Here is a 15,657-nt window from a genome sequence, read left to right on the forward strand (position 1 = left end):
TTTGCATTACAAAAAAATAAAATTGAAGTTGATTGTATGGATCAAATGGTAACACGTTATTCAACAAAACGGCCAACCAAACAATGGACTTACATATTCTTTTGCAAAATGTTAGATATTATGACTTTAGCAGTGTTCTGTATTTGCAAAGAAAACGATAGATTTGATAGACATGACGGAAAACGCAGATTTCTATCTGAGCTTTCAGAAATATTACTACTTTCAAATATCGAACATCGAATGAATAATAATTATGCTATCAAAAATTTACCTTCTCGTTTAGCTTTTGAATCATTTTTTGGTAAAATCATTCAACTTTCAGGAAATATATTTCTTACTCAAACAAGTGGACTTGATACACTTAAAGGAATGAGAGACTGGAAAATTTGTTTACAAGGAGGTGACAATTTGTGTCCCAAAAGCCAATTTTTCTGTTCGAAATGCTCAAATCCAGTGGGTCAGCAACATTCAAAAGTTGCAAATACTTGCCTTAGTTGCAGTTCTAATAACTAATAAACCAATTATATTTGGTATTTCATCATAAAATTCACTGTAATCATTATTTACTCTTCGAATAAAATTTAAATGATTCCAAATTCATGAATAAATAGATAAAAAATCAAAATTGTATTCAAAAGTCTTTTTTCTCAGAACTCAAAATCCTTTTGAAATTTTTTTCAGGTTTATAGGTAATTAACCACGTGTCAAAGCTTGTGCAGAAAATAAATACATGTAAATGTATAGGGGTCCAGGTAGACACAATGTGTCCGAACCAAGTTGAACTTTCAAAACAGCGCTACCGAGCAGATTTCATCACTTTTTAACTAACATGTGATGCATGAATCGATAGCCAATAAGATTTTAGGAAGCTAGCTGGAAACACAAGTTGCTAAGTTGATTAAATATATCAAATTTACACTCAAGGTCAAAAAAAGATCTCACCAGATCCATTTATCCAACGGAGGGTTAAAAAAGCCACATTGATAAAAGACGTGAAAAAGTGAAAGTTTTTTTCATATCAAATATTATTGAGATCAAAGCTTTTAAAGCCATTTTTACAAACTTCAATCCTCTCCTTTCAGTACATTTCTTCTCTAACAAATTTATGGTTGATGTCTGAAAATATCTGAAGTCACGCAACTTCCCTCATCGCCATCATTAAGTCAGCTCAAAAATTTTAATTTTCTTGATCTTCTTGGGTGCTTTCATGCTTTTTAAAATAAAATATGCAAATCCTTCCAATCATAATTATAAAACTTAAAAATAAAAAACAACATGATATCAAAAATATATTTGAATTTTTTGTTTATGGATTTTGAAAGATCTTACCTTTTTACTAACAAAAAAAAAAAAAATTAAATTAACGTTTTTTAGCTTTCAATGAAGTTTAGTCCCCAGCTTTAACTTCCAACTTTTAAATTTGTTCCATATTCGGTTATTTTGTAGGCATATTCGGTTATATTGTAGGCAGAGGATAAATCTGGCAGAACAAGTCCACAATCGAGTCCTTGAGAGACGCAAAAATACAAAAAATTTGCTCAGATATCTTTCATTAATACAATATATATAGATTCAATCCGAGTTTCAAAATCTAAATCACTTCATTGAAACTCATTTGTTTAATTTACATTTTTGATAAGTTCGAGAGATGGCCTTACCTTTTCTGCGGCGTTATTCAAATGCCTTGCATTCCTTTAAAAACAGAAGATACTTGTCAGCATTAGCAGAAGCAGTTCAAAGAGGTTTGTTTATCTGTCTCTGATGAGATAATTATAAAATTAAATATATGCTCTAAAATAGTAACAGTTTTGCTGTTTAGACGATTGCAGCAACTCCTGCATTTCAATTATGCAGGTATAAATAAAAGGCAGGAAATAATATTTGTAGATTTCTATTTACTTATATAACTTCTTTTTTTTTTAATTTTATAATTAATAAGTTTTACAAATGCTACTTATGCAAACATGCATATATTTTACTTTTTTAGTAAGCTCTGCAGGAAATACTGCTAACCAACCTAAATATGGTATGAAATGATGTATGTGTATGTAATAAAAATGCAGTATGTATGGATGTTTGTGTGAGTGAAATATATATAAAAAAAGCAGCAGCAACATATATATATATATATATATATATATATATATATATATATATATATATATATATATATATATATATATATATATGTATATATATATATATATATATATATATATATATATATATATATATATATATATATATATATATATATATATATATTAGTTCTTGAAAATGGTTCGGAAAGATATTTAGAAATAATGCATTCTTTTTGATTGCTAAGGTGCAAATTTATGATGATATTTTATCCTTCAATTTTTTTATGTTCATTGGTTTTTTTGAGGATATTTACCTAAAAATTATAATTTTAACTACAAATACAATTTTGTAAAATGTTATTATAATATCAACTACATTTTGCTTTTTATACTATATGCCATCAATTTTGTGTAAAAGCAATAATCAGGCATCAGTAATTGACAGTTGGTTAAGTTTTTTTTGAATCAACTTGGTGCATCACACATGTCCTAGTAGTTAAAACAATAATGCATTATATTTAAAACCAAAGTTCTTTTTTTCATTTCCTGAAGTCTAATTAGTTCATTTTAAAAAGGAGTGTCTGTGAGTATCAGAGTGTGCTGAAACTTATGTCCTTTAACAGACTTGCTTGATCCAGCCTTTGGAAATGGCTTAATATTTTCTAGGCTTTCTTGATGAGAGATGTTACTATTCAACAAGTTAGGAATGCATTTTGAAAGAGTCATTGCAAATTCATATGCCATTTTCGTGTTATTTTGGTTGACAAACCATAGTGAAGTTTTTAAGCCTTTAAAAGATATTCTGATAAAGATGTTTCTTTTTAATTGTTAAAGAATTTGCATTGTAACAAAGTTAGGTCAGGCTGTATTTGTGTTTGATCGACATTTCTTTACATATCTTTTCAGTGTTGTTAAATTTGTTCCCCTTTCCTTAGATACACAATAAACAGTGTGGCCATCAAGAACTGCATTAACAGCTGCTCACATTTCATTTTAATTGACTTTACCTCTAGTTGGTCTTTCAGTTTTTTATTTTTTATGATATACTTTGCAGCTGTAAAAAAAATAAAAAATCACTATAATTTTATTCTATTCATTAATTGTTGAATAAATTTTTATAAAAATCTTTATTATAAGAATCTTCTTTATAAACGTAAATACACACAAAGATTTTATATATACACACACAAATGTATGTCTAATATATAAAGCCCAAAGTTTGTGGGTATGTTCTTTATACAAATCCACAGTTTTGATCCAATCCTCACCAAGTTTTGTACACAGGTCCAATTTAGCAGTGTGGTTTAGTTCCCAAAAACATAGCTACAATTGCATTCTGATTAATAGAGTAAAGTTTTATGTCTAATAGCTAGAAAACTTGGCGCATTGCACTAGATATTCTGGCTAGTATATATATCCATGCACACACATAATATATAGTAAACACAAAGTAAACACAAATTTGTCAACTTATCAACTTGACAGCTTCTAGCATGCTAAAGTAATAGTATACTGTATAAATACTTAGTAGTACAGTGTGATGCAAAATTTTTAATATTTATATTCCACTTCATCTTCCATAGTAAAATTAAAGCTTGTATTTTTTAATTAAAAAAAAAAGTATTAACAATAACTTTTTGATCTAAAGAACTAAAGATGATCTAAAGATGATTAATAAATATATGAAAATACCTTAAAGGTGTTAATACCTAAAAAGTTTGAGTTAGAGTTGGGTTTGCAGCAGTGGCATAGTTAGCTCAGGTGGCAACTGGGGCAGAAGTTGGTAGTGTCACCCCAGCAAAAGTTAAAAGCAATTCATTTAATATGTACTTCATTAAATAATTTATATTTATAATTCTAATATTGAATAAATACAAAACACAATAGCAAAGACACAAAAACATGTTTTTATACTATGTGTTTATTTTGTAATTAAAATATCTTAAGGGTGCAAGGGGAAAACCAGTGATGTCACATTTTCGGATTTTTTGAGTTATTCACCCTGCTATATAGCAAGTATGTTGCTGCATCTTTACAATTAAATAAATGATTAAAAAAAAATGAATTCACCCCTAAGTTTATACATGAAAAAAGGTACCACAAGGGGTAAACCTGTAATGTCCATATCTTTCAAGCTGTAAAAGAGTGCTGTTCATAATAAAGCCAATCAAAATCTTTTTAGGATAACATTATCCTTTACTGTTTATTAAAATGGCGGGTGAATGTAAATTTCCTAAAATTACAGAAAATCCAAAAAAAGACAAAAACTTGGTCAAAAGCTGGAAAAAGAGAGAAATGAACGATTATCATCACATGTAATGGGCCTTCCCTGTTACTGCAAGTGTTATAAATGTTTTCAAATAATGACAGCAAAAGAGCGGGAATTTTTACTAACACAATCTTACAAAATATAAAGTAAAGATCACCAAGACACCTTTCTTGCTTCAATGATTGAGGTTTTTAGTGTAAAAACGAAGAAGACCTTGAAGAGTAGAAGAAACACCATTACTACATAACCACTTATTCTCTTATTGTATCAAAGTGGCAAGAGATAATAGTACTGTAAGGATTCCAGTTTTTATCAATTCTTTTTTTTATCAATCTTTGGCATTGGAAAAGCAAGAGTAGAAAGAATCAGAAAGTCTCTTGCTAAGACTGGTGAGTATACAAGCATATATAAAATATTATTTACTAAACAATGAACAAATAAATAATCAAAAAATTAATATAACAATGTATAAATGTAATTTAACCTTTTTTCTCTCAAAATTTAAAAAGTAGATTATTTTTTGTATAATTTGACAGCTAACAATCTTAAACAGTTTAATATTTGATTACATTGCTTGTGAAATTGCTTTTTTTTTGGAATTTCTCCTGTGAACATGGAAAACCCAAACCATCCTCTTGCCTTTTCTGAACACATTGTGAATAGTATTATTGATCATATTGAATCTTTTAGAGGACATCAAATTCATTATGCTTTGCATGATGCTAGGAAGCTTTATCTGCCAGTGGAACTTATTTTATCAAAGATGCACGAAATGTATAAAAAGTGCTTCCCACAATTTAAAGTTTGTCATGAAAGCTACAGGTACTTTAATAATGTTTGATTATTTAACAATAATATTTGATGACTATCTATTTTGATTGTGATAAATTATGATCTCTGACTCTGAGTTTTTTCTTCCAGGAAAATATTTACAGAAAAACTTAGTATCAGCTATAGCTATCCTTGTAAGGATACATGCTCAACATGTGACAAACTCATTATTACAATTGAAAATAAAGACATTTCCGCAGATCAGCTCATCAGAAAACAGCAAGAAAATGGACCTTTAAAAAGTGTGATTGTGACATCGCTTTAGTCAACCAGAAGGTTCAAGTAGAAATACCAGAAAGATGGAAGAACTCTGCTCTTTTCACAAAAAACCTTCACTGTTTCAAATTATCAAGATGGAGCTAAACATGTTCCTAAATATTTCAGAACATTTTAAGAACCATTTTACAAAGCCTTGTGTCCAATACAAACAGTCAAATCTGTAAGATCGTACTTTCCCAAGATTTCTCTCATATGCTACAATAGAGAGAACTGGAATGGACCTTTAAAAAGAGCGGTTGTTTCAAAAACAGTTGGAAAGAGGAACCATTTAATACCAAATCCCCTCACATTCTTGTACACTGAAAGACTGCCTATCTAAGGCTTTTTGCACGCCTGAGGCCCAGCAGTTTTTTAAAGGCCTGCCTAACAAAAGTCAGTTGGATGATAATGAATCAGTGTCAGAACTGTCTGAACAGGAATGAAGTTTAAATTACATTAGCAGGTTATGATTGACAAAAAAAAGATATTTATTTTGAATTCATAATGTATTACACAAATTATGTCATAAATTAAAATATTATTTTTTTAATGTATCGATTTCTTTACACACCTCAAATACTGTGCTTTTTTTTTCTCTAGCTGCCATATATGTTATTTTTTCACCTGGAGGGGGGAATCAGAGGTGTAGGGGATCAAAGGGTTAACAAAATAATTGAAATAAATATAGTAAAAAATTTTTAAACAGAATGTTACAGAAAAAGCAACAAAATATATTAAACTTGAAGAATGGACATCATTATCCTGGGGTGGGGTTTCTATGGCCCATTTGTCCCACTCCATAAACATGTTTATGGTTCACATTGAAAAGTTTGAAAACTTAACTCTGCAGCTGTGCTTTTTAAGCTATAATAAGCAACATGTTGAGTGTTATTTTGATGATAAAATTGAATTCAATATTTACAAGGGGAAAACCAGTGATGTCACAAGAGGACACTGAATTCAGGATTTGCTGCAGCTTGTGTAGTCCTTCCAATAAAATTCTATTGCGTTTAAATACTAAGTAACAGATTATAATAAATTTAAAACCTAAAAAGAAATTATGAAACTAAGCATAGCTTGTTATATAAGTCTTCAAGCTTTCTTTTTTCTTTTTCTAAAAATGAAAAAATTGTGAGATCACCGGTTTTCCCTTTGCACCATTCATCTTTCTGGCTTAAAAACACTTTTTTGTTTTTGTTTGTTCTAGAAGTGGAAGCACCTGGTGTCACCCCAAAATGGGTGACACCTGAGGTAGACTACACCATTGCCCCCCCTCTCTCTCTCTCTCTCTTGGTATGCCACTTGTGTTCAGAAAAAGGTGGAGTTAGAACTTTTGCCAGCTGGATCCACACTTTTGGTTCCTATATTACGTTTATTAAACACATGCCTGAAGAAATTTTGCTACATAAGCCACAAACTCGACATTAAAAAATTTAAGGCAGCTTATAAATTTAACTTGTTCTGGCCCTTAAAAAATTGTAAAGAATTCAAAGCCTGAAATTATGCAATAGAATAACACTTTGACTGTGTAAATGATATTTTAGTTTAAATATGACTAACTCTTATTCTTGTATTTTCTGATCATTCAGCAAAATTTAATTGGGAAGATCCTTTAAATCTGCAAAGCTGTCTTTCAGATGAAGAAATAATGATCAGGTATACTGATTTATTTATCAATTGAGTTTAAAAAATAGTTTATGCATTTATTATTCTGAATATTACTTATTTAAAAAAATCTTTAGAGACCAAGTGCGCACATACTCACAAGAAAATCTCATGCCTCGAATATTGTTAGCAAACAGAAATGAAGGTTAGTCACTTTAAAGTTTGTGATAATTCAAGTATTAAAAGTTTGTGATAATTCTTGTAATACTTGTAATTCTTGTAATACTTGAATTATCACAAACTTGTATTACTTGAATTATTACACATTGTTAAAATGTGTTACATGGATTCAAACTTCAGAGTATTTCATTAATATAATAAAAGCTAAATAATATTATAATAATATTATAAAGCTAAATATAGATTAATACTTTATATTGTTGCATATGATGGATGGGTTGCTTCTAGAATGATAAAAACAAATTTTGTAATTTGACTTTAAGTTGTACAGCTTTTAAAAGAACATTATGTTGTCAAGCCATAATGTTCCTTTAAAAGCTGTACAACTCAAGTCAACCCATTGTCATAAACAAAATTTTGTGAAATAAAAAACTCAATGAGGAAAAAAACAACAGGTTCTTAAAGGAATATTTATATTTAAACTATCAGTATAATTTTTTGTACAAATATGATTGCCAAACTCAGCCCAATAAAAATATCTTTGGGTGCAATAAAAATATTGTTTATTTCAATAAAAATATAAGTTAGGGAAGCATTACAGTTACAAGGTCTCCATCCATGACTATTCAAATATCTATTTTTCTGATGCAGGCATCAAAAAAAAAAAAAAACTTTATAGTATAAATTATATAACTATTTTATTTGAATATAATTTATATGTTTTATTTAAACTTTAGAATTTGATAGAAAAATAATGATTGAAATGGGAGAAATGGGCTTACTGGGTGCCACTTTAAATGGTTAGAAATATATTTTATATTATTTTCTTACTTATTATGTTTATACAACTATATATGAGGTAATAATTTGTTTAGTAATTTATGGTGTTAGGCTTTGGCTGTGCAGGCGTTTCATATGTCACTTATGGTTTAATTGCGAGAGAAGTGGAGAGGTCAGCTTTTTTTCCATATACTAATAGCTACTGACTTATACATGGCTTACACATGACTTATACATGTATATTTACATAAAAATGTTTAAAAGTCATGTGTATTAACACACAATGCTGATTAACACAGTGCTGATTGAAAGGGTTTCTTATTAAATAATAAGAAAGAGAAAATAGATCAATATTCAGAAAGGAAAATTAAATAAATATTCATAAACAAAAAATGCTTCAAACCAAAAGCTAAGGATTTGTTACCAAAAAAAAATAATAAAAAGTTGTAAATTAATGAAACTTTTGCAAAAACTTTGCTTATAAATTTTTTTTTTCTAGAGTTGACAGTGGCTATAGATCAGCCATGAGTGTACAATCCTCTCTAGTAATGTTTCCTATATATGCTTATGGAACTACTGAGCAGAAAGAAAAGTATCTTCCTAAACTTGGTACGTTAGTATAACTTTTGATTGAAAGAATTTCTCCTTATTTAAAAGTATTAGGAAAAGAACACTTTGTTTAATCACATAACAAAATTAAGTCATAAAATACTACACACACAGATGACATGCTTTAGAGTCTACTTTTTCATTTTCTTGTTACTAGGTTAACAAAATATTAACCAACCTAACAAAATGTGGTAAATAAATATGTCAAATAAAAATATGCCAAGAGAAAATTACAAATAAATGTGTCTAAAGAAAGGAGAACTGCTTCTTTCTTTACATATTTGGTATATTTTGCATTTTAAAAATGATGTAAATAATTTTTATTATTGCTGTTTAAGAATGTGTAATTTTTAATTTTAGCAAAAGGAGAGTTAGTTGGATGTTTCGGATTGACAGAGCCAAATTTTGGAAGTGATCCAGCTGGAATGGCCACTCACGCTAAGTATAGTGCAGAAAAGAAATGCTTTATATTAAATGGCAGCAAGCAGTGGTAAGTGATGTGTGATATGTTAATATAACCCCCCCACACACACACACACACACACACACACACTTTATATATAAAGATATACAGATTAATGTGATTGCACAAAAAGCACTTTAAAAACTGCTTATAGCGAAAATTAGAAGTTTCAATTATGAAAGTATACAATATATTTTTCTATAGGCCATTTGTATCATTCAAGTTATAGATTTGTAAAAGGTTGTTTATCTAAATTAGTAGCTTTTTAAATCTGTTAAAAAATATCAGAAAAACAATGAAAAATAACGAAAATAATATTCTTTTGACATTTATTTTCCAGACTGGTTTAGTTTAACCTGTAAATATAAAGTTGTGATCAACATTCATTATGATTGGGTTTAAAAAAGGAATATAATAATTTATTAATTCAGTTACTAAGTCAATTAAAAAATTTAAACATACCTTTGTTTAAAGGTCAATTAAGTTTGAATACCAAGATTTCAGATCATGTTGCCATCATCTTTGAGCATGGCATAAGATATGTTTTCAAGTTTTAGGCAGAATGTTTTGTTTTTTTAATGTTTTGACAATACATATCAGTTATTGTTCAGCTTCATCTTAAAAGAAAATGCCATTGATATTTAATTGAAATATTTCAATAAAAAATTGATAAAGTCAACTTCAGTTTCAGATGAATTGCTTGTTTCTTTGAATGCCTTTGTATGAAAAGTTCTGCTTCATCAACCACACTTTTAGATAGTTATTGCCACTCATATATCCTCTTATCTCTTTTGAAAGCTACTTTATCAATAGAGCAAAGTTGAGATTTGGACAGGTCTTCATTTGGACAGGTTTTTCACCTCTTGAAGATAGGCTCTGTCTTTCTTATCGTTTTGAGAGCAAATGCATACGGTATATTCTTCTAAGTAATTTGGTTTACTACATGACACTTTTTATCACTGCAAGTTAGAATATCCAATGACCAACAACAAGGAGAAATATTGTTTTGTTTGCATCATTTGATTTTTTTTTGGTACTTGCTCTACTTTTAATGCTCTATGATTAATATTTTTGACAAGAATGAGAAGATCTTTTATTTTTCTAGTCATTACTAATTAACATGGACCACCCGCCATAATTAACATGGACCACCCGCCATAATTAACATGGACCACCCGCCATAATTAACATGGACCACCCGCCATAATTCTTTTAATTTTTTTTTTTGTGTGTAACTTTCAGCATTTTTGTGCAGTTGATAATATTTATAATTCTTGTTTATGCTATATGTTTACTATTTTATATAACTTTCTATTTCTTTAGTTTCTTTCCTTTAAATTTAAACAAATTATTCTTTTTGCTTTTTTTTTTCTTTACTTGTAACATGTCACATACCAGTATTTCATAAGATAAAAAGATAAAAAATTTTATAAGATAAAATAGTTTTATGAGCACTGAAATATATGAACTTTGGATTTTTTTGAATATCCAGGATTACAAATTCACCTATTGCTGATGTTTTTATAATATGGGCAAACTGTGAAGACAAGCAAATTCGAGGATTTATCTTAGAAAAAGTAAGATTATTTAATATTCCCATCTCTTTGACATTTGATGTTGGAAAAATGTTTCTTAACTACTTTATATACTAAAGTAATTAAAATTTTTTTAAAATTAAAAGCTATTAAAAATGTTTTTTTTGTAACAAAATCAGATAATGGCTTCTTTAAAGTATCAAAAGATTTTTTTATGTAGGGCATGAAAGGTCTGACAGCTCCAAAGATTGAAGGGAAGTTCTCATTGAGAGCATCAAGCACTGGGTCAATATTCATGGAAGATGTGATGGTACCAGAGCAAAACTTGCTTCCTAATGTCACTGGTTTGAAGGTGACTTCCTAAATATTTAAGTAAAAGTATTTTAGCTGATTTTTTAGGAGGCACATAAAAATTCAACCAAAATTAAACTTACCAAGTTAACAAAGATACTTAAAAATTAGCATTTTTAAAATCTAGAATTTAATTCAATATTTAGGGCCCATTTGGTTGTTTAACTAATGCTAGATATGGAATTGCATGGGGTGTGTTGGGTGCTGCAGAATTCTGTTTGCATATGGCTAGAAATTATACCTTAGAAAGGTAAAATACTAAATGCTAAGACCTTCATTATTTTCATTGTTAAGTTGTGGTAGGATGTTTTACATCATTCCTTGTTGCATGCCTGCAAAAAAAAAAAAAACAGGAAAATAAGTGTAATAATGGTTACTAACAGAGTTCTATATATATCTATAAATATTTGGAAAAAGTCGAATTTTCATAATTTTCATGCGTATTATTTTTGTTGTTTGTAAAATTTAAGATACAAAGTTTATTTAAAACTTTAAAGAATTTTTAAACTCAGATAAAAACTCACGTAGGATATTTTTTTACTTAGGAAGCAGTTTGGTCGTCCACTTGCTCAAAACCAACTCATTCAGAAAAAAATGGCAGATATGTTAACAGAAGTAAATAATAGAATTTAATTAATACAAGTTCGTTCATTATTTGATGTTAATTTAGATTATTTTATGCAGCTTTAATAGAGTTTTAGTTTGCTATGATGATTTTTAGGTAGCTATCGGTCTCCAGTCATGTTTGCAAGTTGGCAGGCTAATGGATAAAAAGAAGTAAAGTAATCTAAATATCAGAGTAAATATTTTTTTCAAATTTTAATTTTTAAAAAAGATTTTTCAAATTTTATTAGTGCTGCTCCGGAAATGATTTCTTTAATTAAAAGAAATTCGTGTGGTAAAGCACTAGACGCTGCAAGATTAGCTCGGGACATGTTAGGAGGTATTCCCTGATTAAAATTGTTTTTATTGAAACAATGAAAAAGGTGTTTTATTAATTCAATTTATCTTATTAACTATACCATATTTTACCTCAATCAAAAAATAAATATTTTGCAAGAAAATATTTTATTCATAATGATTACTATTTTATCAGTTATTATTAACTATTATATTTGCTATAAAGTATTATATCTTGTTTATTTATGTATTTACCTCCCTTTATTAATCTAATTTTTTACGGAAAGAATTTTTTCAGTCTCAAGTATGAGATGCTTTTATTACCCCTTTATACAGTTGTGCACATAGTTACAGTTGTTCGCATAGTTACAGTTGTGCACATACAGTATTGGACAAAACATTTGCAACCAACATCGAACAATGCTAAAAAATGTTCCTAATTTTACATGTCTTAAAAACGAAACGAACTATACTACCACAGCAAATAGTTCAGGAGTCTGGAGTCATAGCATGCCGTGACATGAGCAATCAGCTGACAGGTGACAGCACACAGACAGAATTTCGTTGACAAGTACCATTTTGCAGCGGACAAAACAAGTGCAACTTTTTTGGTTTGTTTCATTTTCTTAAGTCTGGTCCGTGTCAACGTAATGGAAGTTTTTTAATAATTAAAGGAAGTATCCAGAAGTTTCCAGAAGTTTCAAGAAGCATGCAGAAGCTTCCAGAAGTTTCCAGAAGAAGCATCTGGAAGCATCCAGCAGCATCCAGAAATATTTTTATGACTTCAAGTGCAAAAATGGCTCCCGACAGTCTTGGATTGGAACTAAGAAAGAAAATTATTGGCGATTACGTAAGTGGAATGTCACAAAAAAGTATTTGTGATAAATATCGCGTGAAAAAATGGACCGTATCAAGACTATGTTCCAAATATCGTTCTACGGGGAAATTGGCAGCAGATAAAGGTGGAAGACCGCGTTCTACCACTTCTAGAGAGGATTCTATGATCGTCAGATCTGTCAAGAATGATCCCTGGATATCATCAGTCGAGATACAAAAACAATTAGAGCTGCCTGTATCGGACCGAACAATCAGACGACGTGCTGTTGAAGCCGGATTGTTTTCTCGACGCCCTGAAAAGAAACCGCTGATTTCACTAAAAAACCAGAAGAAAAGACTTCTGTTTGCTACATCTCATATTGACGGGAATGTGCAGAAATGGCGAACTGTCCTGTTCAGTGATGAATCGAAGTTCAACATCATTGGGAGCGATGGCATTTGCCGTGTACGTCGACCGGCCGGAAAACGCCTCGATTTACGTTACTGCCATAAGACCGTGAAGCATGGTGGAGGCAATGTAATGGTCTGGGGGTGTTTTTCTGCTAACGGTCTAGGTCCAATACATCGAAACGATGGAATAATGGACCGTTTCATGTATAAAAATATCCTGAAAGATGTTATGTCACCTCATGCTGAATGGAATATGCCAATAAAATGGGTTTTTCAGCAAGACAACGATCCGAAACACACTGCAAAAATAGTCAAGCAGTGGTTTCAAGACAACCACCTATCGGTGATGGATTGGCCGCCTCAATCTCCGGATCTCAACCCTATTGAGAACCTGTGGGAGATCGTCAGCCGCAGAATTAATCGTGAAGGTGTTCGTAATAAGGATCAACTGTTTAAACAAATCCAAAAGGCCTGGGCAGCGATTCCACAAAGTTTTATTGATCACCTGATTGAATCTATGCCTCGAAGATGCAAGGCTGTGTTCGACAACAAAGGATTCGCCACGAAATATTGATAGCGAAATACAGCTTGGTCAACATTTTGTCGAGTTGCACTTGTTTTGTCCAGAAGGAAATCAACTTTTTTTAATACTTTTGATTAATTTATTAATTTTCGTGTACAAATAATGAACTTTGTGATGAATAAAACTTGAAGAACTTTGTCTCTAAACAGTTACATAGTTATTTCTCTAAATTGAAAAAATGCAGCACTTTTATATAAAGAAACTAAATTAGCATTATTTGGTTGCAAATGTTTTTTCCAATACTGTAGTTATAGACAAACTTAATTCTTTTATCAGATAAGCTTATGTTTTCCATAAAAAACAAAGAAACAAAAACGATGTATGATATTGTTTTTAACTTTTATTCTGATCGAAAAATTACAAATTTTTATTAGAAACATGAAATTTTTTTTTTTAGCTTAAAAAGCAAAAACGACAACAACAACAAAACAAATATAAGCAAAAAAACAAAACAAAAATGAATTGGATTTAAACACTAAAAAAAAAACTGCATATATTTACAGACGAATGCTAAATCAGTGTTTCAAGTAGCCAACTTTAGCAACACAACAGGGTTTAACACGATTTGGCATTGATTCGATAAACTTCATACAGGAATTCGGATCAAACTCTTTTCAACTCTTATTAAAGATGCTCCAAGAACTTTTAGCTTGATTGGTATTATTGGTGCTATTAAACTCGAAAGAGAAGTAAGGAGAGACTTGCGTCTCGGTCTTATGCGGCCTGCCGGTTCCTAATAACTATTTGGCACTATTGGTCATCTCGTAACTTTTTTTTATAGTTCAAAAGCGTTTCTCCGAAACAGCGATTTGTCTCAGTTCCGTTTACCAGCTTTCACTATACTAATAATTTGCCACCGAACCGCTTCGGATATCCTTTTTTTGGCCATTATTTCTGTGAAAATTACCAACTTTTTTTTATCAATTGAAAAAGCTTTCAAAGTTTTAAATTTTGAAAATTTTTTACCTTTAGGTTCTATTTATAGAAAAAATTTTGCATATCGAATTTGCAGAAATCAATCTTGGTTTCTCCGGGAGTTTTATTTTCTGCTCTCGTCTATAAATATTTTATAAATATTTTCAGATTTGTCTAGTCTCATACTAATCAACACTGTTAACAACCAATTATTTTTCAAAAAACAAAAGTAATACATATATGCATAAGTTATAAAGAATTTTACTAAGTTAATACGAGTCATTTATCTTCCGTTTTTGTTTAAACTAAAAAAAAAAAATGTCTATAAAAATTTAATGTCTATTATTACATCTATTATTATTATGCCCAACTGTATAAATACCTCGCCGCATCTATATATTTTTGGGGCACCTTACCGTATTTATATACTAAGATAAGAGCAGTACCTTAAATAAAAACCTCAATAATTTTTTTAAAAATGTACTCATTTGTTGTTAGGTAACGGTATTTCGGATGAATACCATGTCATTAGACATTGCATGAACTTGGAAGCAGTTAACACTTATGAAGGTTTGTTACGATATAATAAAAACTTATAAATTCTCATGCTTCTTGCTGATATTGTTTCATAATTATTTATTTTTCATACATAGGAACCCACGATATTCATGCTTTAATACTTGGCAGGCAAATAACTGGGTTGCAAGCATTCAACTGATTTAATTTCTTTTCAAACTTGCAATGGCGTAAAGAACTCTTAATAAATTATTCGAATATTGATAATATATCTCCCTTGGAGCGCATTAGGATTATATATTTGCATGAATTTTTATTTGATGACTAACAAAGCATAATCTTCGCAATTGAAGCTTTTTGTAATAAACTTATTCAAGAAAATCAACATTGTCTAAGTAATTTGGTTACATATAACGTAACTTTGCATGCAACTCTCTTCGATTTTCATGAAAATTAAGAAATAAAATATAAAGTCATTCCAAATATACAATAAACATTGACGTAGATAAACTGTATATTAAATAATACTAATAATATAAAAGATTAAATTAATA

At 29.7% G+C, this 15,657-nt stretch overlaps 2 protein-coding genes across 2 annotated transcripts; both read left to right on the forward strand.

Moving 5' to 3' along the window:
• The first annotated feature begins 1,465 nt into the window (after positions 1 to 1,465).
• On the forward strand, positions 1,466 to 15,502 carry LOC145195167 (glutaryl-CoA dehydrogenase, mitochondrial-like). Its single transcript, XM_090070224.1, has 16 exons — positions 1,466 to 1,742; positions 1,988 to 2,026; positions 7,029 to 7,095; positions 7,182 to 7,249; positions 7,962 to 8,024; positions 8,116 to 8,176; positions 8,504 to 8,613; positions 8,974 to 9,103; positions 10,569 to 10,653; positions 10,832 to 10,963; positions 11,109 to 11,212; positions 11,508 to 11,577; positions 11,684 to 11,739; positions 11,817 to 11,905; positions 15,086 to 15,157; positions 15,241 to 15,502. Exons 1-16 carry the CDS (start codon positions 1,649 to 1,651, stop codon positions 15,303 to 15,305), a joined length of 1,305 nt encoding a protein of 434 aa, XP_089926350.1. The 5' UTR covers positions 1,466 to 1,648; the 3' UTR covers positions 15,306 to 15,502.
• On the forward strand, positions 4,837 to 5,580 carry LOC149880114 (uncharacterized). Its single transcript, XM_090070226.1, has 2 exons — positions 4,837 to 5,172; positions 5,272 to 5,580. The coding sequence occupies exons 1-2, from the start codon at positions 4,964 to 4,966 to the stop codon at positions 5,444 to 5,446; spliced, it is 384 nt and encodes a 127-aa protein (XP_089926352.1). The 5' UTR covers positions 4,837 to 4,963; the 3' UTR covers positions 5,447 to 5,580.
• Positions 15,503 to 15,657: the final 155 nt, after the last annotated feature.

The sequence above is a fragment of the Hydra viridissima genome, unplaced genomic scaffold (assembly GCF_058129835.1).
Source record: "Hydra viridissima isolate aposymbiotic clone 2 unplaced genomic scaffold, HvirCarnegie_v1 scaffold_13, whole genome shotgun sequence".
Taxonomy (NCBI): Eukaryota; Metazoa; Cnidaria; class Hydrozoa; order Anthoathecata; family Hydridae; genus Hydra; species Hydra viridissima.

Excerpts from the sequence above, each read along its gene's own strand:
- LOC149880114 (XM_090070226.1), top strand. The coding sequence starts at position 4,964 with ATGGAAAACCCAAACCATCCTCTTGCCTTTTCTGAACACATTGTGAAT. Across the intron at positions 5,173-5,271 it reads GTTTGTCATGAAAGCTACAG|GAAAATATTTACAGAAAAAC; the intron begins GTACTTTAATAA and ends TTTTTCTTCCAG.
- LOC145195167 (XM_090070224.1), top strand. The coding sequence starts at position 1,649 with ATGGCCTTACCTTTTCTGCGGCGTTATTCAAATGCCTTGCATTCCTTT. Across the intron at positions 8,025-8,115 it reads ACTGGGTGCCACTTTAAATG|GCTTTGGCTGTGCAGGCGTT; the intron begins GTTAGAAATATA and ends TTATGGTGTTAG. Across the intron at positions 11,213-11,507 it reads AGAAATTATACCTTAGAAAG|GAAGCAGTTTGGTCGTCCAC; the intron begins GTAAAATACTAA and ends TTTTTTACTTAG.